At 37.8% G+C, this 24607-nt stretch overlaps 1 protein-coding gene across 2 annotated transcripts in view; it reads left to right on the top strand.

The window, feature by feature from the left end:
* arfgef1 (ADP-ribosylation factor guanine nucleotide-exchange factor 1 (brefeldin A-inhibited)) overlaps nt 1-24607 on the top strand; it is an 83999-nt gene that overhangs the window by 25116 nt on the left and 34276 nt on the right. Inside the window, exons 5-20 of one of the 2 annotated variants that reach the window (XM_042346786.1) lie at nt 754-933; nt 1624-1894; nt 3638-3751; nt 5945-6052; nt 6493-6674; nt 7657-7790; nt 9769-10003; nt 11308-11407; nt 11500-11639; nt 12365-12473; nt 14811-15012; nt 15765-15876; nt 18238-18443; nt 19186-19270; nt 19958-20123; nt 22626-22777. In XM_042346786.1, coding sequence (XP_042202720.1) covers nt 754-933; nt 1624-1894; nt 3638-3751; nt 5945-6052; nt 6493-6674; nt 7657-7790; nt 9769-10003; nt 11308-11407; nt 11500-11639; nt 12365-12473; nt 14811-15012; nt 15765-15876; nt 18238-18443; nt 19186-19270; nt 19958-20123; nt 22626-22777 — 2496 coding nt within the window. The remainder of the gene's footprint in view (nt 1-753; nt 934-1623; nt 1895-3637; nt 3752-5944; nt 6053-6492; nt 6675-7656; nt 7791-9768; nt 10004-11307; nt 11408-11499; nt 11640-12364; nt 12474-14810; nt 15013-15764; nt 15877-18237; nt 18444-19185; nt 19271-19957; nt 20124-22625; nt 22778-24607) is intronic. The other variant, XM_007886887.2, reaches the window with a different exon arrangement.

The raw sequence follows: 24607 nt of genomic DNA on the forward strand, positions 1-24607 counted from the left end.
CTCTTCGACCAGGCTTATGGCTACCTCCGCCCCCCCTTCCCCTCACATCCCGCTCGGAGACGGGCTCCACCACTGTTAAGGGCTCTGAGACACTACCCTGCAAAGAGGGCAATATATAAGTGCAAGTTGACTGCATTAATCGTAGGGTTTTTGCTATTGGAACTATCTTTCCATAACTTTCTCTCAACTCAAAGGCGACAAAACCGAAACTATCCTGCTCGGCTCCCGTGAGCGCCTTCTGATCTCTGATACTGATCGCATTGACCTGCTCAATGCTTGTTCTCCTAACTCAGTCTGTAGGCAGCCTTTTGTTTGAACCACAAATCTGGGTTCCGATGTCCACTTTCTTCAATGCCTGCAACATCGCCCTTCTACAGCCCTCTGTTCCAGCTCTGATAAAGGTTCACATCCACATATTTTCTCTTTCAGGTAGCGTTTGACTGGCTATACATTTACAGGATTCTCTGTTTTGTTTCAAATGGTGTTGATGTGTTTGATTTTACATGTGAGAAGTGCTGTGTAATAAATCTGGGTTGCACTGCCCAACCATACTTTCTTAAATTGACTTTTGTTTGCCCAGCTGCAGATGTTGATGATTTAATGGTTTATTGTAAAATCGACCTGATAATAATAGTGATGTCTATATAGAATGAGAATGTTAATGGTGTAGAGTAACATAATATTTGAAATGTATTGTATGATGGTACCAAAATGACTTTTGTGGAATTCATTATTTTTCTCTCTTCTATTTAGGCTTTGTTAACTGCAGTAACATCTCAGCACATAGAAATTCATGAAGGAACCGTGTTGCAGGCTGTCAGAACATGCTACAATATTTATTTGGCCAGCAAAAACTTAATAAATCAAACAACAGCCAAGGCAACATTAACGCAGATGTTGAATGTCATATTTGCAAGAATGGAAAATCAAGCAGTGAGTACAAATTCTAAAAACATAATACAAAATCTGTGTAGTTTGTCAGGTACTGCTTCTTGAATGAATTCTTGACTAGTATTATTTATAATATACAATCAACACCCATTGTCAGCGCCTTGGGACAACAACTACTTGCATTTATATAGTGCCCTTCATGCCATCTTGGTGTGCTTTACAGTGACAGAGCCTGACAGGAAGCCGAGGGGAGGGAGGTGGTCACTGTAAGCACGGTCAAAAAGGAAGGTCTTCAGCTGTGATTTGAAAAAGGGGAAGGTGGGGGATTGAGGGAGAGAGGTCCAAAGCTTCAAGGTGTAGTGGCTGAAAGCACAGCCGCTGATGGTTGAGCGGAATGCCTATTCCTCAGTTTCTTCGTTTCTACAGAACACCATACTTGTGTCAAATCTACTGTTTTCCTTCAAAATAAATTTGAATACTCTCAAATTATTTTTTTTCCAGCTTTTAAATATTATAGATGTAGTAAAATAAGTGTAAAAATGGCCCAGCATGAAAATATAACCTGAAGCCCTCATCATCCATCGTTAAAAAGCTCACAAGGTGTCAAAAGTACCCACCAGTATCTCAGAGATTGACAACTCTATTTTTATTTCAGTTGCATTTGTCGGTGGGGAAGGGAATGTGCGCTGTTCCGTTTCAGAGGTTAGCCATTCATTTTGGTCATGTTTACAGCTTCAGGAAGTTAAACAGATGGAAAAAGAGAGACATCGGCAGCAGCAACTCCAACAGTCGCCTGTGAACCAGCACGAACCTCAATCTCCGCAGCTGAGTCGATTGGAAGAACAGCCTGCTCTCGAACTGGAACAGGAACCTGAAGTGGAATCAAATCATTCCAATGAGGTGGACAAACGCATCCGGGAAGATGTCGAACCAGAAAATGGGGCGGACATTTGTAATACAGAAAATGAACAAACGGAAGTTGACCAGGCCACAGCAGCTGAAAGTAAATATGTTTGTTATTTGCTCTTTAAAAATATTCTGTATCAATTTTTAGAAAAAAATGTACAATTATATAAAAGCACTGTTGTATTTTGCAATTATCTTGGACGTGCTGCTGGCAGGTAAACTGCATATAACTTTACAGATAACTTTAAATGATTCTTTTAAGAGTTTTGTAGCTTGAGCAATTGTTTGATCTAGGATCCATGCGTGGCATTTCCTGCAGTCCAAGTATTATCGTTTTGTAAAAAATAACTATCCAATGCAGCCCCTTCAGCTACACCTAAGACATTTTTTCCCTTCCTGCTTTTGTTTTGTAAAATCAGAATAAGCTGGAAGGGTGTTTACTTGTTAGTCAGGATTTCAATGTGCTGGCAAGACTAGTTCTAATATACTCTACTAAAGGACAGATTACTCTCTTGTGATTTTGTTGGTCACCTCATAGATCTAGGACTACAATCCTATTTAGTGCCTTTTGGTGAATCATTAGGCTGCTGTTAGAGCTGATGTACATGTTTCTCACAGTTGGACACCACTTCGAACAAGACAGCGCAGGTGTGAACCAACAGTTTAATTGACATCCATTATATAAATAAGCACAATGGAATGACCCTTTCTGTGAATGTCAAGCAAATATAGCAGAAGAAATTTTGTGGGTCTTTTGTTGTACCACATAGTCGATGGAAAGGGATATGTGCCTGAGCTCCGGGCAGGACGATGGTGGCAACAACAAATTACATTTGTACAGCGCCTTTCACGTCAGGAGGACGTCCCAAAAATCCTCTCGCAATTTTTTGCTGAGCTGTACTGATCATCAGAAAACTCGCAGGGAGGTCTTTGTACCGGCATCCACCTCGGGATAGTTTGGATGGAATAGCATGAGCTAACACTTTACCGCACTTGACATACACATTATGTCAGTATTTGTCTTTCTTTAGATTTTTTTCAGAATTTCACTCAGGAAGAAATTACAGTAAAGAAGTTACATCTGGCACCTAACTTTTCTTTCACTGACAGGAAGTATACTTATTGGTGCACCCGGAGCACTGGCCTTTTGCGGAAATGTCAATCTAAGAAACTTTCATTTCCTTTGGAAATAAATCTTAGATAAGCTACTGCTAAATAGAAGACAGCAAATTATACCGTGGATTGCTGCCAGCAGATTTGATAAGAAATACCAGTTCATTCTTCAGAAAAAGGGTTTCCTTTCTCCATCCAAAATGAGAGCTATTTTATGTAGCAGTGCCTTTGGAGAAATTTGTATTTGCTCCCAGCCTTTATTTTGTTTCATCATGAATCCATCATTAACATTCATCGTAGGTCGCGGAAGATTTTTATTTACCAACATTAATGCATATTGGTATGGCATTTTTTTTTATTCCCCAAGAAATCAAGGATTACTGTTGAGATTATGGTACCAAGTACCCATAATACTCTCTCCACAATGCAGTAGTATAATGATCTAACCAGCACTCAAAACTTCAGAATAGAAACATTGGAAGCAGTTGCTGATGCCACTGTGTGTTTTGCTGTTCCTTCATACGATTTGCTCTAAATTACAATATTCTATTAATTATAGATCCAAATATACATAACTTTAAATTGGAGGAGTTGACACAAAAAAAATCATCCTTAAATCTCCATTTTTGTTGGACAAAATCATAGCTTATTCATGTTTGCTTTTGTTGTAATTTAGTCTTGGCTTGTTGGTTTGTACTGAGTACTTTGTGTTCTGTCCTTAAACAAGGTTTTCCAAAAGGGAATGCAGGTGGCAGTGATGGGGAGGGTCTTGAATATGAGGAAAATACACATGCAATTGTACAGAGCATTCTACAAGAATTGGTGACCACTGTTGTTGGAGGTAGTGTATTCATTTTCATCTGATTTCTTTTTCATGTTTTTGTTTGGTGCATGGGTGCTTTGTAAGTTTTCATAATATTGTTTTGTTTATCCCCAAATTTCTTTGCTTTTTTTCTATCACCAGAGCATTTTTTTCCTTCCGTTAAATTAAACTGCTTTTCAAAGGGAGAAATTTAGTTGGCTCTGGCAATTCTAAGAGCGTGCAGAATTTTGTGGGTTTTTTTTACCATTTAGTCTCTACTTATATATCTGTATCCAAGGCTAGGAATTGACCCCTATTGTCAGAAGGATTTGCTCCTGGCATTTATTCTGGCTTCAATTAACATTCAGGAAATATATCAGTCTGCTCATGTAAGTGGCTAGAGACTTGACAAATGAAAAGTATGGAGTCGATAATAAAATTGGGATGTGTTCAGTAGGATAGAAAGATGAAACAAAACTATGATTCTGTCCCGATTGATATTCTTAAGAAGAAAGTACACTGTTCGGAGAACAATTAGATTGGTGGAAGTTGAGGTGGGCAAGGATCTCTAGAAAAGATGAGATCAACTGATCGCTTGGGGTGGGGTGGAGATTGATTTGATGTTCGACTGTGGCAATATGAGGATCAAGGAGAAGAGAGATCTCGTCGCTGCAGTTTGCGCAGATATGTCCAGATAGGTTGTCACTTAACATAAGTATTAATCTCATTGGCAAATTTAATAACAAGTGAGAGTTCAAACTAAGAGAATGGGGAGTTAAAGGTTCAGAGGAAGAAAGATTATAGCAGGTGAGAGAAGAATAAAAAAATTAGACTGTAAATACTGTTACATCAGTTTTCAAAAGACAGATAGACGAATCTGAAAAGTGTGAAGGCTGAAATAGTTAAACGTAGTCTATTTACAATCAATGAAACTATGGAGACAATGTTTTTTTTAAAAAAACTAAACATCAAGCTTTATCTTCAATGCAGAAAGGGAATAAAGGTAACATTTTCAATGGGGACGTATTGTTCAGTGAATCTGAGGAATTATTTGACAATATCAGCTTTTGAGAAGTTGTTCGAATTTCATTCATTACACTTTTCATATTAGTTCAAAATTCTTCATTAAATTACATTTACTATGGAGGTTTCATATCATAGATGAGAGGTGTTTCTGCTTTTGAAAATTTCTATACACTAGTAATAGTTATTTTAAACAAAACATTATATGGATATTTAACTATAGTTAACTTCTAATCCAACAACTACCATAAGCATTTGTTTTATTTCATACTTTTTGAGTTGATTTGAAAAAATTAGAAACTCCTTTTTATCAATGTTGTATGTTTGCTGCAACTTTGTTGCTCTGTGAGCAATACATTAGTTTTTTTCCATTTTCTGCAGTGAACACTTGCCTCTTGAAAATTAATTGAAGGTAATAACAGGAAGTGCTATTTCGGTCCAATGATGTGAAAAGAAAAATGCATTGTAATTGTGTGTCGACTATATAATTTGTGTAATTATAACTTTCAGTGCAGACGGTTGAAAGCACATCTGTTAATGGTTGCATTTACAATGTTTAACTTTCTTACCTTTGTTTAGAAGACGGCAAGAGTTAGTAGGAGATTTCTTCATGTGGTGCTGTCAGGTCTTGCTGGGAAGCAAGAAACTCCTGTTTAACAGCATTCACTTCTTGTTGTGAATGTTATGGAATAAATATATTGACTTGTAGCCAAGTAGATTGGATAGATCATTTACTTTACTGTTGCATTAGTTTTAATAATGTGTTTTCAATGCGAGTTTAGATCTAACTGCTCTATATTTACCACTAAAGAGGATTCTATAGCAAAAGATAGCACCTTGCATTGTTCACGTTAATCTGCCGAAACTTTTTGCTTCTTGCAAACATTGGGTGCCACAATATCTTCAAAACAAGTTCTTTATTTTCCATTAATATTCTGTAGAGCCTTACAAATTGTGGTTTGATGGAAATATGTTGTCACTTGCAAGCTTCAATATAATTTCAGACAATAAAAGTTAGGCCTGGAATATCAGGATATTAGCTTTTATTATGAACTGTTTTTTCACTAAACTCTAGAAATATGTTATTTTGTGTAACAGAAAACCTTCTATCTCTCTTAGGTAATGAATTTCAATCATCTTACCCTGCCAAATGATTTCTGTTTATTTTGATTTCTGCGTTTTCCCCCTTTTTTATTCTACCTTTTAAAGGACCTCTTCCCACCACACATCTAGGCGGGTGGGACGATGCGGGCTGTGGACTCCTCCACAACCATCCTCAATGCTGCGGTGATTGGCCAATAATAAGTGCAATTGAAGGTGCGTGAGTTAGTGTCAGTCTTTCCTCCCCTTCCCTTCCAGAAAAACATTTATTTTGGCGAAGAACTTGACTAAACCCATTCACTAGCAGCCAGATTTCAGTGACTCGTGCCAGCTCTCTGCTTTAAACCGATAAGGTTTTGATTCTACTGGTTATTCACTAGATTTTAGTTCCTGAACATTTCTCAATTTGTAGTTACTTGTGAAATTTGGAGTTATTATAAATTACTTACAGCTAATCACTACTTTGTCTATTGGATGTTTCCAAACTGCATTATTGCGTTTTTTTCCTTTCAGTTTTTCACCACCAGTTGCTGAATTGATGTTGACGTTTTGTCTTGTAACACTTCCTCCTAAGTGACGAGCCCAGTATGGTGGTTGTTGAAGAGTATTTGGTGAAATAGTTAATCAATAGATATGGTGTCTTTTTCTAAATTCAGGAGAGAAACCTGATGGGAATGGATGTGCTGAAAGCACAACGAGCACTGTGGAGGATGAAACTGTGGGTGTCAGTGATACAGAAAATGTTCATTCAAATGGAATACCAGGGACACCAATATCTGTGTCATACACCCCATCGTTACCTGATGACAGATTGTCGGTTTCTTCCAGTGATACTCAGGTAATACCAAATAAAATGCAAGCTAGCTTCATTTCGTCATGTGTGACATTTATTTTGGATAGATATTTATTTCATTCCTAAATAAAATTGCAAACCATGAACAAATCGGATTAGAGTTAAATAATAAAATAAGTTTGCTGCACAGGCCTGCTCACAACTAAGAGATTTGCACAACTAAATGATATTAATGCATATGAAATAATTATTAGTTATATTCTTACCACAAAGCCTTGGAGTTCAAAGTCTAGGCTGACACTCCAGTGTAGTCTTGTGGAAGAGCTGTCCTTTGGATAAGACATTAACCAATGTCTCATCTGTCTGTTTAAGTGAACATTAAAGACACTATTCAAAAAGAGAAAGGTGTTTCTCCCCCCGGGAGGATAGGAGTCTGACCAACAATGCTCCAGTTAATTTGATTATCCAACTTCTGACTGTTTGTGGGACATTGTTATGTGTAGCTGCAGAGTCTTTTCTTGTTATAAATGGGATAAATTATATGAAGAAAAACTTTTTTACAATTTTGTTTAAAAGTGAAAGATGCTTTCTTACCATATCCTGTTCCCACCTTCCAAATATTGCTCTTTAATTATTTTCCGTCATTAGCTAAAGTGCTTTTCCTTAGACAATACAAAATTACATTTGTTATAGCACCTTTCAAGTTGGGAGGAAGTCCCAAGGTACTGGAATGATACCTTAATACATTTCAAAATCAATAGTAGCGAGAGAAAAAGAAAACTTACAGAACAAAAAGCATTCTTACTTCTAGCACTGAACTGTGGTATCAGATTATGGATACTGAAATAATGAAACTAGCTGTACACTTTAAGCGATACTATTTAAACCAATACAATTCCTCCTGTTTGCTTCAACTTCATAGATTTTTTTAGTTTTTAAAGAAATGGTGAATAAATTTTGATCTGCATTATATAATGTATATATGGATATTGTTTCCATTATGTAAGAGCAATTTGTTTTTTTTAAGGAATCTGGAGTCACTTCAGGAGGTCCTACTAGTGCTAAATTCTCCCACATTCTACAGAAGGATGCTTTTCTGGTCTTTAGATCACTGTGTAAACTTTCCATGAAACCACTCTCTGACGGCCCTCCAGATCCAAAGTGAGTATGTGAGATGAAAAGATTAAGTGATTTACCAATAAAGAGTGAATGTTCAAAGATGTGTTAAATATTTTTATATTTATGCTAAACGATCCATTCTTAACAGCTTTACTCATCCTAAATTTTCTTCACATAAATGCATTGGTTTTTGTCCCAGTGGAGTATTTCAGATCACACAAAAATAGTTACTGCAGGTATGGAGAATGAATGTAGTATAATCTCCCAACTGTTCAACAACAACAATTTACATTTATATAGCTCCTTTCACGTCGAGAGGATGTCTTGAACTGCTTCACACAACTGACTGGTAGCCAAGCTGGGAGGAGAGGGGAAAGGTGGCCCAAAGCACAGTCAGAGATGGGACTCAAGGTAAATTTTGAAAGCAGGGAGGGAAGGGGCAATGAGAAGTTCCTGAGAGTGGCTTATGGCTCATCCATTAAAGGTGGTGTGGGCAGGGTTATGAAGCAAGCCAGTACCTATTTGTGATTATGGGGATGGGAGGAGAAGCCATTGGAGAAGAAGTGAACATGCTGAGATAGGTAAGAGTGAAATCAGGAAAGGACAGTGTGATGGAGGTGGAGCAGGGAGGAGAGACTGGGGAAGGATGGTGTGGCCAACAGCTTCAAACACAGTATCAGGAGGACACACAAAAGGAGACCTGGTTACAGATAGAGAGAAAGTCATTTGTGACTTTAAGCAGGGCAATTTTGGTCCTAAGGGTTGGGTGGAAACTGGACTGAAAGACTTGTAGAGAGCTGGGGAAAAGGAAGATTGAAGCTGAAAGGGATGACACCTTGGGAGGGAAAGGCAAGTTGGAAATGAGTTGGAGAGCATGGAGGGGTTGAGGGATGTTTTCTTGAGGAATGGGGTGATGATGGTGGTTTTGAAGGGTGAAGGTTCTGTGCCAGTGGAGAAGGAGCGGCAAGGAGGGGAAGATTAGTGACAGGAGAAGTATTTGCATAAAATTAACATTACAGATACTTCTTTGTAATCTAAATTTGTCAAGGAACTCTTGTTTTTAACTAAAATTGTTTGAATAATGTGTACCTATTATCATTAATAAACTACATCATGTATCTTCACCGCTGGTGTTATTCAAAGTTTACTTTGAACATAGTTTCAGCCTAGCTCAGTGACAGCATTCTTGCCTCTGAGTCAGGAAGTTGTGAGTTTGAGCCCTAAGTTGAAACTTAGAACTCAGGCAAGGCAGAACACTCCTGTACAGTGCTAAGGATGTACTGCATTGTTGAATGTGCCATCCTCCGGTCAAGGCATTAATCTAATGTCCCGTCTGCCTATATAAGTTGAAGATGATTGTGAAGCAGGAGAATTAACAGTATTGCTAACTGGCATGCAACGTATAAAGTAAATACCGATGGTGGAGTTATACATTCAATACATTTGAAGGTTTCATAACCATGTAGGTGAAGCTTAAACTTAGTTACTAAGACACCCCACTTGAGGGATATAAAAATTACCCCAATTCCTCATATTTTCTATTTTAGCTGCAGCTTTTGAAGTGTTAATGCAGGATTCTAAAGTTTGTATTCATCCAAGGTCTCTGAGGGACCAGCAGATTGTGTTCATTAGGAGGCTGATGTCTCTGAATGTAAATTCGTAATTGTAGCTGAATAATGTGTATCTCATCTGGACATATTTTGAAATTTATTCATGACCAAACTTGTAATTAAAAAATGGGAGGAAAAAAGTTAATAATTAGGATCGTAATCAACATAGCCAGAAGGAAAGAATGAATTATTATTATTATGCCATATCATATACCACATGGGTGCACAATGGTTATAAACCAATTTTTTTTTGCTATCTAGTTTATGTAAAAACACTCTAATTCTGCTTTTTTCAAAAGTGGTATTAAAACAAAAACTTATGTTAATATATAAATTTGACAAATTTCAAAAGGTTCCCTTTTCACTTTGTACCTTTATATAAAAAAAATTGTATTCAAACTTTTTTTTAGATCTCACGAACTACGGTCAAAGATCCTTTCATTGCAACTACTTCTATCAATTCTGCAGAATGCTGGACCCATCTTTCGAACAAATGAGATGTTCATTAATGCAATAAAACAGTATCTTTGTGTAGCATTATCAAAAAATGGTGTCTCCTCAGTACCAGAAGTGTTTGAGCTTTCACTTTCCATCTTCCTCACTCTACTCTCCAACTTTAAGACTCATCTTAAGATGCAGATTGAGGTAAAGTATTACCTGACTCTAACCATTGTAATTTTAGAGATTATTAACTCGTTCATTAATGTGGAATAATATTAACCTCATTAGGCTCTGTTATGCTTAGTAATTGTACATTTTGCAGTACATTATACAGATGAATATTTTTTATTATATGCAATCTAATCCAATAGTTTATTATTTCAAGGCAGGTCTTTTCATTGCTTTTACTTTATTGCTCAAATATTGTAAGGGTATTTGCAAAAAATCATTTTTTTTATGGATGATCCATCTTTATTTTCCACTTCCCCTCTTTCCTGAATTTCCTTCCCCTATATACTGTAATATGTAACCAAGAGAGCTCTACGAGGTTGCTGTGACGTTGGTTATCAAGGCATGGAAGAGCATGGTTTAATGTGACTCGGAGTTTCCTTTCCCCCCTCTGTCTAATTTAAACAGACCAGGTTTATAATAATAATAATAATCCTTGCATTTGATATAGCGCTTTTCACATCGGGAGGACGTCCCAAAGCGCTTCACTGAACACACTGTAAAATGAATTGACTGTATATTTGTGGGCAAACGCGGCAGCCAATTGCGCACAGCAATGTCCCACAAACAGTCGTAGATTGAAAATGACCAATTTATTTTTGGTTTTGGAGGGATTATTATTAGGCGTGTGGAGTAAGGAAACTTGCCCAAGGTTTCGCCCTCTGCCTGGAATTGAACTCAGGTCTCTCACTTGCAAAGCGAGTGCTCTAACCACTGAGCTACAGGACTCCACAAAATACAGCCCAGGTTTCTGTATTCCTGATATGCACTTGATGCCTTCCCATGGCAACAAAGCATTTGTACCTCATCACGGAGTATCTGAGCTGTGAACGTAACTTGTGCCACCTGAATAACGTCTGAATTTTGTGCTGGTTTGAAATTTCAGAATTAAAACCTTCAAAGCATTATTTCACAATGAGTGTATGTACAGTAATAATATATATTAAGGGCTGTAGCTCAGATATAGTTTTCACTTAATTCTGCCCTAAAATTGATGCTAAATAGTTCTTACTAAAGCAAATACTTTAATATTCCCCAATTAAGATTTTGCATCCTGATCCTATCGCATTTTCTTTGCAATAGCCTTGTTCTGGGAAGGCAAGAGGCATACCATCTTGGACACTGAATTAAAATATATAACAATAAATAAAGGTTGCATTTTATTGTAGTCATTGTCCTAGATAAGATGTTTCACTAAAATTGTTCTCTGTTTTCTTGGTATGGGAAGTTATGCTTTGTGTCTCCACTTTTCCATGATATGATTGATTTTTGGCTTCCAGGTGTTCTTCAAGGAAATTTTTCTTTATATTTTGGAGACGTCTACAAGTTCATTCGATCATAAATGGATGGTAATTCAGACTCTGACCAGAATATGTGCAGGTATGGGTTTCTGAGTTCATTTTTCAAAACGTTAGTTTTTGAAGCAATTGGGACCATTTCACAATTTAAATTCATTGTGGTTGAATTTACAGATGCTCAAAGTGTGGTGGACATTTATGTAAATTACGATTGTGACTTAAATGCTGCCAACATCTTTGAGAGACTGGTTAACGATCTGTCCAAGATCGCGCAAGGACGGGGCAGCCATGAGCTGGGGATGACGTCTGTGCAGGTAACTTTAATTGGTAATGCATAAAAATCATCTGCAAGTTAGTTAAGGTTCCAGTTAAAGAATTTTCTTCTTCATTCTCCACACACCTAGAATAAACTGTATGTGAGAGAAAAACATTTCATGAAATAGTCGCATGATTTCATTACCACGCCTGTTTATGCGATGCACATTATTCTGGGCTTTCAGTTGTCTTTTGAAACTAGTTTAGAGCCATTGTTTTGAAAGTTGCTCTCCATCTCCAAAGTGGAGGATTGAGACAAAGTACGTAGAACATTTGAAACTTCATTTTAAGTTTAGATTAGTCAAAAAATTTAAATGGTATCTAAGAATACGATGAGAGAAAAATGATGACGGTTGAACAAAATGTGTTTAATATTTTATGTGTAAACATATTATCACAGTAGTTTAATGTTACATAAAGCAATTTGTGAGCTTTGCATAGCATTATTGCTGTTTATTTCTGTATTCCTGTGAGTGAACTGAAAACCTTAAACTTAATGACCTAGTGACAATGGAATTTTATTATACCTGCCAACATACTCTTGGCTACAAAAATGACCTGATTAAAATATAGTATTATGTATGAGCCACTTGTGAAAATCACTTTGCATGTAACTTGGTACTATATAATTCACATTGTCAAAATTCAGAGCCCCGTGTAACCAGGGCTATAATTTTTCGTGAATCTTGTCCTAGTCTGATGCACTGTCAAATTGCCTTTTTAGGAACTTAGTCTGAGGAAAAAGGGTTTGGAATGCTTGGTATCAATTTTGAAGTGTATGGTGGAGTGGAGTAGAGACCTGTACGTGAATCCAAACTCTCAGACCAGTCTTGGTAAGATTGATATTTGTCATTTTGTGAGTCTTTTTAATAAAAAAGGAAAAAAATGCCCCTAGACACAGGAAGCAAAGTAATTATCAAATGTGTTTGTGAACTAAAAGTTAAATGTTTAAATTGCTGAATTTAAAATCATCTTGCAACATAACTTGGGTGTTAAGCATTGTTGCTTCCTTTATTTTCAGCATCAAATAAGTTTTTAAGCTAATAAATTGTACTTTAATAAACGTATCTACAGAGAAAGCAAACAGATTTTTATCTGAATTTTTTAAATTTTAAAGATGAAATGGTTTCACACATTGCTACAATTAAGCAGCAAAGATGGTTTTAATAACCTGGTACTGCAAAACGTAATATGGTGATGTAGAGCGTGAAGCCCTACTTATACTTTCTGCTCTTCTCTGATTTCAATTGTAGATGAAGAAAACAAATACTGACATCAGATTTATTTTAAATGTTACAACAGGCAGGCCCCTTAATTGGAATGAGCCCAATGCAATTTTATAGAATAGAGGTGTGAACTATTGCTTCTGAAACCATCTCTTGGATTAACCTCCTCCAATTGACTGCAATTTTGACTGTCTTGAGTTTCCATTTATACTGCACGTATGGCAGCAGATCCCAAACTGACAATTTGTGAGCACATCGTAACAATATAAATGCAATATACTTTTAGATTCAGATTTAAGGATTTTTTGGTGCTTAAAATAAAATGAAAAATTCTTCGGGTAAATATGGAAAGCCGTTTTTGAATAAGATTTTAGCTTTCCCCACTTAGTTCAGGTTTTTCACACATGAGCAAAATGGGTTTCATAATGACATGTATCCAGAGAAATATATTTTTGCTTTGTGAGTTCAGTATGTGAATTGCTGACTCCTTTAAATACGACATATCTTCTGTCTCCTTTGACATTAGTTTTTCCACCTTGTTTTATGAGCGTAGATTTGTTTTTATTTTTAGGTACTTTCGTAATTTTTTATGACGTACATTCTATGCCATTCCTTTTATGCCCAACTTCAAGGATAATGAAAAAAAAATAAACCGTAAAATATGGCTTGTGCATTGTGTGCCTTAACTACAGTAAATAGTTAGCCATTTTAAATATAAATTCATACCTGATTAGTTAGGCGAAATTGTTTTTAATGTGAAATCCATATTTTACTATTTTATGGCTATCTTAATCAGGAAGGGCAGGTATGTAAAGTGTACCTTTTNGTGTTGCTTTCGACAACTTCAATAAGATTAGTGTGTATGGGAGTGTCGCATAGTTTTGACTTAGTGGGTTTTCTAGTTTTGTGCACTGTTATTAATTTTATTAGCTGATGTAGTGGAATAGAAAGGACATAGTTGCTTAGATTGACAGTAGTTTATACATACATTTTTTGCTGATTTAGTTTAAAAGGCTTACCCTAGTCTAACTTTAAAAAGCTTCAAATATTTTGAAGATTAACAAAGTTACTTTTTTTTGCTATGTTAATTGAGGCCATATATCTTGTCATTATTTTACTTTTCCGTCCGTTGCTCATGACAGAGGATTACACTATTGTTCCATTATAATTCCAACCTAGTAAAAAATTGTCTTGCTCTGTTAGAAATAAATGCTTGAAAATTAGATTATCAACAATGTAGTTTAATGTTTTTTGTATTTGATTCAACAGACAAAGACTAATTTAATGAGGATGGTTTCATTCATAAATTAAAGAATTTTACGATTGTATATTTTAATTATTCTTGGGATGCTTTGACCTCTGCTATTTACAAATCTTTTTATAAAATGATTTCTAATTCCTAATAATTTGAGTGTTTTGAGCCTAAATAATATCCAATAATTTTGGTCTGGTGGTGCACCATTATGGGGAAAATGTGGTGGTAACAGTGTTTGTAATTCACATTTCTGAACTCTTTACTTACAACTAGAAATTCAAGATAAAAGTCCCATAACTACTGTCACTCAAATTCTTAGTTAAGTCCAGTTTGTCAGATCACAATTAGACCCATTGCACCATCCTAAAGAAAGTGATGAATTATTCAGTCATACTTTCTGATGTTATCTTATGGATTGAAATTGGCATCATGGAGATGTTAATGGTTTGTTTTCCATTGGATTGAATATTTAATAAAATCATTGAACATTAACAATAAGCTACCCAACACCCCTGTAAGAATCTAAACAATGCAAGTAGAACAGTACTGGGCTTATTCCTTTCTTGTGGTTGAAAACTTGACATTCTAGTTGGAAGTAATAAACTATCTAATTTTGAATAGATTTTTTTTACATATGGTGAATAGACGACCAGATTTCTGAGTTCATTTTTATTCTTATATGGATGCAGGACAAGAAAAAACTTCAGAGCAAGACAACAATGAAAACAAGCATCCCGAAACAATAAACCGATATGGGAGTATAAATTCCTTGGATTCTACAGCATCGTCAGGGATTGGCAGCTATAGTACTCAGACATCCGGTGCAGACAACCCCGAACAATACGAGGTTTTGAAGCAGCAAAAAGAAATCATCGAACAAGGAATTGAGTTGTAAGTCTGATAACAGGAACTGAATAGATATGTAAATTAGAATTTTGGAGGCTCCCTTTATTTCATGTAATTATTTACTGGCAAGTATAAAAATATAAGAAACTAGGAAACATGTCTCCCTGCCTCAGTTGGTAATATTCTTACCACTGAGACAAAAGGTTCTGATGTAAACCCCATGTCATATTCTAGTGCTGCATTGTCAGGTGCCATCCTTCAGATGAGATATTAACCCAAAATCCTGTTTGCCTGTTCAGTTGGATGCTGAAGATCCGATGGTACTATTTGAACAGAAACGGGAGTTTCTCCTAGTGTTCTGGCCAACAGTTCCCCCAGATAAAATTGATCATTCATCTCATGGCTGTTTTTGGAACATTGCTGTGTGTAAAATGGCTCCTGAGTTTGCCTTCAAAAACACTTTACAGTTGTACAATTTACAGTGAATCTCTGATTCACTTTGAGATGTTTAAGTGATAAGGGGGCATATCAAACACAAGGATTATTATGAAAAGATGAAGGTATTAAGATAGATACTCTTATCTTTGCACGTGTATCCTGCTTGTCAAAGTCCTAACAGGTAGCGGAAATATTAAGAGAAACAAAATATATATTTTCCTTTGAAGATGTGAAGTTTGATGTTAATCATTTCAAACCACTAATTTGTAAATGACAATATATTTAGTAAACCAGTTACAGAAGGATCTGTGTGCCATATGTGTGTTCCAAGTTTGAAATTTATATTCGCATTTATACAGATTTAATAAGAAACCAAAGAAGGGTATACAGTACCTACAGGAGCAAGGGATGCTTGGCACGACACCTGAGGATATTGCCCAATTTCTACATCAGGAAGAAAGATTAGACACGGTAAGATATTAAATTACAATGGGGAGAATTAAAATAAACGTTCTCAGTTTCTTTACAATATACCTAAACTTGCCAATCTCTGTTCAAATGAGTTTTACTTCAGCCTCTGTGTTTTAAGGTCTAGATGTTTTCTCTTTTTGAGAGACCGGAAAAAGAAAAAAAATTCTTACAAGGGCTTAAAAATGGTTCGATTAAAAATGGATATGGTGATATTCATGTAATATTTACTGTGGTTTATTTACTGACTGGAGTTTCAGCAGTCTGATGTTTGCTTTCTGATTGGAGACCAGGAAAAGATGTGGGCTCTTTCACTTTGCAGATCTCTTGTGGATTGAACAGACAGTGCTAGTGGAGTTCATCAAGCAGATGGGAAGGAAGAAAAAAGGAAACTGGGTCAGATTGTAGGAGAGTTAGTGCTCAAATGTAAATAAACACATTTACAAGTCTTGCGGAGTTTCTATGAATGTTTCTACTTTTTCATGTTTTGAGAAATATTCTAAAGGATAGAGGGATTACAGAATATAGGGATAGGACAGGTAAATGGAATTAGGTTGGAAGATCAGCCATGATCTTATTAAATGGTGGGGTAGGCTCAAGGGGCTGAATGGCCTACTCCTGCTCCTATATCTTATGGACTATTCTTTAGAAAAAAAAAGGCATTTTAACATGCCATTAGCAGTAGATTCAGTACCAATGATGATATAATACAGATCATGGTGGCTTATTTATAATGTTATGAATTTGTTATGCTTGTTCCATACAGAGTTGGATTAAAATATAAATTCATAGTTGGCAGACATTGGAAAATTGAAAATACTTATTTTTCCATTTGGACAATTTTCGATGAGGCAGTTTAGTATCCTCTAGAATCTGAAAGAAGCCCTGTGTGATACTGGTTTCTGTAAGTTAATTTTGAAAAAAAAACCTGCTTTTCCAAAATATCACTGTCCAGTGTAGAACTGACGTGCCCAAATCAGGAAGGTTCCAGGTTTTATCCCAGTATGTACTAAGATCACCTGATTATCAGTGCGGGTCTATAATTGCCCCCAACACCCATGGACCAAAGAGGAAAATTGGTCATGGTTTTCTCTTCATCATTATCTTTAGATTTTTGCTGAAACACTTGTGCCTGAAGAATGCTTTGAGTTTGGCTGTGAAGGGTGTCAGCCTGTCTCAGTTTGTAGCAGTCTTGCTTCTGAGCCGGAAGGTTCAAGCCCCACGTTGGGTCTTTAAGATCATAATCCAGGCTGACACTCCACATCAGGATTGGCTGTTTGTGACAGTGTTGTTAACAAATTGACTGCCTTATTTGCCTACAAAGTACACAGATACTACACTTTACAATAAAAAAAATTCCTGTGAAGCACTTTGAGATGTCGTGACAATGTGATAAGGTGCTATATCCAATTGCAAGGATTATTATGCCTCATGATTGATTAGCCTATCTTGGTTGCTTTGCAGGCTCACTTGACTTAAGATACTGAAGCAATTAGTGCCTTAGGAAGTTCCCAGCATGATTCACTGCCTGCAATTACAAATGGGAAATGTGCCATCAAATTGGGAGCAGGGGCAAATAACGAAAATCAATATGTACAAGTTGAAAAAATCATTGGTCACAGGGAATATCATATTCGGCATCAAAAAATTATGCAATCCTTTGATTTGGATAGCAAGCGTATGTAATACGCCTGAAATTTTGTGTGGATTACATATAAATCAAAACATGACCACACAGCCTCCAGCTGCTTCATGGCATGATCAATAAACTGTTCCATTAATGAGGTTTCATTTAGTGAGTTCACTAACTCTTCACTTTATTGAAGTTGATAAGATGATAATCATAAAGAAAACCTCTTTGGGTGAGAGTGGCTAATAAGGCAGGTTTATAATAGTCCAAGTTATTCATTGTTCGTTCAATAACCCAATGTCTTAATAGGTAGGTCAGCCTTTAATAATAATCCTTGCATTTGATATAGCGCTTTTCACGTCAGGAGGACGTCCCAAAGCGCTTCACAGAACACACTGTAAAGTGAATTAACTGTATATTTGTGGGCGAACGCGGCAGCCAATTGCGCACAGCAATGTCCCACAAACAGTCGTAGATTAAAAATGACCAATTTATTATTGTTTTTGGTTTTGGAGGGATTATTATTAGGCGTGTGGCATAAGGAAACTTGCCTAAGGTTTCGCCCTGCCTGGAATTGAACTCGGGTCTCTCGCTTGCAAAGCGAGTGCTCTAACCACTGAGCTACAGGACTCCACTAATTTAAATAATTCCCTTGCATATTTTATATATTTTTTATAATTTTCATCTAATATGTACAAGCTTTCAGTGGAACTATAATTCCTTCTGTTTTGTAGACACAAGTAGGGGAGTTTGTTGGAGATAATGACAAGTTTAATAAAGAAGTCATGTATGCCTATGTGGACCAGTTGGACTTTTCATCAAAAGATTTTGTCTCGGCTCTCCGTATGTTCCTGGAGGGCTTCCGCCTACCAGGAGAAGCTCAAAAAATTGATCGATTGATGGAGAAATTTGCTGCTAGATACCTCGAGTGTAACCAAGGGTGAGTTGTAATTTTTAAGTATTTAGCCTGATATAGAATGTTACAGCACAGAAAAGGGCCATTTGGCCCATCAAATCTGTGCTTGTGTTATTCTCCAATAAGCTAAGACCGCTAATTAGCTCAATCTGGAGACGCTTCAATAAGTCTCTTCAACAATCTATCTAATTTTCATTTCAATGGATTTATATGGTTTGAGTTGGAGAATTCCAAGTTCTCACCACCTTCTGCATAAATAATTTAACTTCCCCTTTCACTTTTTTTTATAATTACCGTAACTTTGCGTCCTCTAATTACTAACTTGTTGACCAATGGTAATCTATTACTATTTCGACTAATGCCATCTCGCTTGTGGGACCAGCCAGCTCAACCTTCCTGGTTGTTCATTTTAAATCACTAATTCAATGCACAATCTTGGTATTTTGATTGACCCTCAGCTTTCCTTTAAACCTTTTATTTCTGGGTTTTCATAAGTCTACTTTCTTACACTTCTGCAACATCACCCACCTCTATCACCACCTCACCCCTCGTGCAGCCGAAACCATCATCCACCAGACTAGATTCTCCAACCATTTATGGCATGAATCGAGAAATATTCAATCAAGAAAATATATTGCCATAAGTGTTTTATGTGGTAATTTATGCAATGATTCTTATAAAACCATATTAACTGCAGATTCATTTAACAAAGATCTTGCAATAATGAAAGTTTGTGTAAAATTTATTTTATATTTTCCTGTTTCAGACAAACACTTTTTGCCAGTGCAGACACAGCTTATGTACTGGCATATTCAATAATCATGCTAACCACCGATCTTCACAGTTCACAGGTAAGGCATACAAAAAAGAGAAATATTGTACTTTTCACACTTGACACTTTTAGGTTCTATTAATCAGCTTCACTGCTACCTAATTGTACAAAGAGAAATTGTGAATTAAACAGGTTAACATAGCGTAACTTAGCATGACTTTCGCTGCAACCTCTAATTCACTTTATTTGAAGTGTTGGCAGAGAGTTTTTGTATTGTAGCCTTCAGTAACCATTAGCTTACCACATCAGTAACTGAAAAGGAAATTTTGTTTTCAATACCTTCACTGTGAAACAATCCTTCACCTACAAATACACGTAAAAAAGCAGTTATTGCACTCAGTGGGCATATCACAATTGAGTGCAATTCTAAACTCAGGTAATAAACACCAGAGAGGTCAGTGGATAGTGATGAGGAGCAAGAATCGACATCTTCACTGAGCGCCCATGTTACACTGCAGTCCCAACAGAGGTGGCTAACTCAGCTCAGTGCAGCGATTGAATCTGGTGTTTTGCTGATCTGTGTGGATTAGTACAACCATTACTGAGTCGCCATTCGAGCTACTCACTCAGAATTTTAAGGCATGTTTTGACAATAGTCACATTTTTATTGCACAAACAGCAAAACCCCAGATTGTGAAGCAGCTTTACCAACAGGGTTTCAATGAGATTCTCAAATGTTGCTTTCTTTTGATTTGATCCAAAATAGGTTAAGAACAAAATGACAAAAGAACAGTATATTAAGATGAACAGAGGAATCAATGATAGTAAAGATCTGCCTGAAGAGTATCTATCGGCTATCTACGATGAAATAGCAGGAAAGAAAATTTCAATGAAGGAGACAAAAGAGTTAGCAATTAAATCTTCTAAGCACAGTAAGTTGAAGTTTGGTATCAGTAACCTTTAATCCTTTGTCACATGACTATTCTTATTACATTACCTTGAAAGCAGTTTTACAAGGACGTGTTTCACCTAATATCTATCTGGAAAGCTTTCTTCTTTCTTACAACCAAGGTAATGCTTTTAGTTTAAATCTATGAGGAAATGTAGCTAGGAAAGTAACAGAGGTGGAAGTAGCATTAAACTCCAAACCTGGTGGAAGAAGACAATATGAGGCATTTTTGAAAGCAGTTCGTAAATAAAATTTTGTAGATTATAAGCATAAATTCTAAAACTTGTTACAGAGAATCTTTGATTTTAAAAAAAGCTATTTAAACTTGTTCGGTTATTCTAAAGTTGCTGAGCATGAGAAGCATTTTAAATAATCCTTTGTGGCATTGCACTTTGCAAATCTGTTATGATTATAACTGTTTATTCTGATAGTTGGGGTCAGAGCTGATAAAAAGCCTAAGGCTGTGCAGAGTGCTTTGATCAGCTTGAAGTCTCAATTTTCAACATAAATTATGCTGAGCATTATAGCCATTTGTGAATCACAACATTATCATTGAGGTAGCATGGTGAAAGCTTCTCGTGAAATTGCTTTTATCACTTATTACTCTCTGTTCTGTCAAGCCAAGTGAGGCTTACATCACTGGAAGAGTTTCTTATTGTTTAAAGTTTTAAACAGCCTGCTGAACAAGGCCTAATATCCTCCACAAGGGTGGAATATTTTAAAATAGCTGGAATGTCTTACATTCCACATGTCTTACATTTCTTCGTTTCACCCTACCACACACAACACACACACCACACACACGTTTAATATATTATTGAGGTTGACATTTGTAAATCAGATGCTGCAGTTTGTGATTGAAGTTATGGGATTCCCTATGAAAAAAATGTTTTAAATGGTAAAATACTGATCCTGAAAGCCTGCAAAGACCTCATTACGGTCAGGAATTTTATCTTTTGTTGACATTTTGAGGCTTCTTTTTCTTAGTCGAGAAACTGCTTGAAAGCCAAAATGCTGGCTTCAGATGTAAACCAGGGGAAGTGAATAAAACTGGCCTTTTGAGTTCAATCTTCTTCTTGGACAAGAAAGGCCTTATTGAGCTTCATTCATATGAATATGGTGCCAGTTATTTAAGTCTGTCCACATTTTATAATTTAGTCTGCCATACCAGTGCAGGACTGGGAAACACTGTATTGCCAGAGATGCCATCATTTGAATGAACTGTTTAACTGACATCTGGTCCACCTAGGCAGGTGAACATCAAATATCTCATGACACTATTTAAAAAGAAATGGATGTTTGTCCTTTTGTCCTGAACATCAATCCTCCAGATGAATTGCTAATTCACTTTATAGCTGTGTGTGGATTGTTGGGTAATTTGTGATTGGAATGCTGGATTTTCTTACAAATATCATCTCTACCCTTGATAGCAATTACCTAGAGAGCAATTTGAGACCTTTTGTTATTTTATAGGCACTATATCAAATAGAAAAATTATTACTTTGTCAGTATAGCCTCTTATGCTTGATTCGTCTTGACATTTTTCTTTCTCCATGTAAAGACAATTTCTAATCCTCGGTATTATCCTTGTGGGTCTCTATTGCACCCTTCTCCATGGGTCTTTCTTTTATAAAATGGGACGACCAAAATTCTCGGCAATATTCCAACTTTGGGTTAACCGATATCTAGGATAAATTTAACATTACCTCCTGCTCTTCTGTTATGATGAAAGAGTTAATGTAATAGAGGATGAGTTTCAGTGGGCTGAATAGCGTTTTCTCATCCCTTACTTTGCTTATGTTCTGAATAATTCACGTGTTATTTCCTTGCATGCGTTTTGTGTTCTCACCACATTTGCACTGCTTCATAGATACTTTGCAAAACCTTGAAGACCATGATTTTATGAGTGTTGCATTCTTCTAGGTTTAAAATATTGTACCTATTTCTTCCCATTAATGAATTGTTAAGCTCAGTGGTACAGTAATACACGCTTTGCAAGTGAGAGACCTGAGTTCAAAGTGAAAAGCGCTATATCAAATGCAAGGATTATTTTTAATCAAAAATAGTATTTACCAGTTTTGTTGATTCTTCAGTGTGGGTGTTGTCTTCCATCATTTAGACGGAATATCTGCAGGCTGTCTGCATTCAACTTGACATTCACAGCCATTGATAAAAGCCACTGAAATGGAATAAAGCAAGTTTGAGCTTTGTGGAAGGGGGAGCGGGGGGTGGAGAGGAGAAAAAAATCCTGAAGTAGCTTCAAATCTGTGGTCTGACTTTAGGGTCCAGATGATATTTAACGACCAATTCAAGCTTTGCTTCTGCAGTTTGAAATCATCGGATCCATCTGAGTTTACGGCCTTGTAATCGCTTCCAGGAATCCATTACTCTCCAACAAATGAATCCTAGTAAAATATATGTTGGTAATTTTGCAAAGATGTATACCTTGTATTACATGGAATTGTGCTCCTCTCGATGCTTGCAGATGTAGCCAGTGAGAAACAGCGCAGACTTTTATATAACCTGGAGATGGAGCAAATGGCGAAAACCGCTAAAGCCCTCATGGAGGCTGTAAGCCATGTACAGGCACCTTTTACCAGTGCTACACACTTGGATCATGTTAGGCCAATGTTTAAAGTAAGTCATTCATTCCTGCTGGAATCATATATTGCTAAGTGTCTTTGTTGATGTTCAAATAAACCCTATCACTTTCTAATCTTCCTTCTGTGAGCAAATTTTAAATTCATTCTACCCTTCCCCCTTGGCGACATCATCCGCAGACATGGAGTTAACTTCCACATGTATGCGGATGACACCCAACTCTACCTTTCCTCCTCTACTCTCAACTCCACGACCACCGATGTCCTGACAGCCTGCCTGTCCGACATCGAGTCCTGGACGAGAGACAACTTTCTTCAGCTCAACGTGCGAAAAACCGAGGCCCTCCTGATTGGTTCGCGTCAGCGCCTCCGCACCTCAGGCGCCAACACCATCAGCATCCAAGGCTGCACTCTCCACCTCTCAAAGCCAGTCAGGAACCTCGGCGTTTTGTTCGACCCTGAGCTGTCCTTTCTCCCTCACATCCGCACCACAACTGGCACCGCCTTCCATCACCTCCGGAACATCGCCAGACTACGCCATTACCTCACCCCTCACGCTGCTGAAACCCTGGTTCACGCCTTTGTCACCTCAAGGCTGGACTATGGGAACTCTCTCCTCGCCGGCCTTCCTGCCACCTCCCTCCACAAGCTGCAGGTCATTCAGAACTCTGCAGCTCGTGTACTGTCTCGCACCAGGCTTCGGGACCACATCACTCCCACCCTCGCTCGCCTCCACTGGCTCCCCATCCCCCAGAGGATTGATTTCAAGATCCTCATCCTCACCTACAAGGCCATTCACGGCCTTGCTCCCTCCTACCTCTCCAACCTACTATCCCACTACCTACCTGCCCGTACCCTCCGTTCCTCCGACTCCGGTCTGCTCCACGTCCCCCGCCCCAATCGCCCTACCATTGGTGGTCGGGCCTTCAGCCTCTCAGCCCCGAGGCTCTGGAACTCTATCCCCCAGTGCCTTCGCCTTGCTTCCTCCCTCTCCTCCTTCAAGGCCGGTCTCAAAACCTTTCTCTTTGACCGAGCCTTCAGCTCCCCTCTCGACTCTCTTCCCCCTTCTCGCTCCCTCCCATCCCTCCCCTCACCCTGACCATTTCCCCCTCCTCGCTCCCTCCCTCCCCTCACCCTGACCATTTCCCCCCTGCTCGGGTCATGACCCAACTGTGCAGCGCCTTGGGACGTCCTCCTGACGTGAAAGGCGCTTTATAAATGGAATCTTGTTGTTGTTGTTGTACCCATTTCACCTCTTCTCCCACTCAAATGCGGTAACCGTATCATTATGTACCCTCCAAAATGGAAAAAAAACAGACTGACCCACAATCCCAGGCCATTCTCTTCCACCATCAACTTGCAAGAAGTGCATTTCTTGTAGGACAAGCCAGTCCATTTTGCCATTCCCCTCACACGGTTTCCCCTAAAAAAACAATGAAGCAAACCAACACCTTTCCAAATGGATGGTTGGAAATTGGATTAAAATGACAGCCAATGCTACAGTTTGGCCTTGCAGCTTTTTNGTTTACATGCCAAGCTCTGGCACTTGAACTGATGTCCCCTGTTCAGTAAACCAGGAATCAGGAACCTCGGTGTTCTGTTCGACCCTGAGCTGTCCTTTCTTCCCCACATCCGCGCCACAACTGGCACCACCTTCCACCACCTCCGGAACATCGCCAGACTATGGCACTACCTCACCCCTCACGCTGCTGAAACACTGGTCCACGCCTTTATCACCTCAAGGCTGGACTACGGGAACTCTCCTCCGACCTACTATCCCCCTACTTACCTGCCCGTACCCTCTGTTCCTCTGGCTCCGGGCTGCTCCACATCCCCCGCCCCAACCGCCCTACCATCAGTGGCCGGG

Source organism: Callorhinchus milii, unplaced genomic scaffold (genome assembly GCF_018977255.1).
Source record: "Callorhinchus milii isolate IMCB2004 unplaced genomic scaffold, IMCB_Cmil_1.0 Scaffold2, whole genome shotgun sequence".
Lineage (NCBI taxonomy): Eukaryota > Metazoa > Chordata > Chondrichthyes > Chimaeriformes > Callorhinchidae > Callorhinchus > Callorhinchus milii.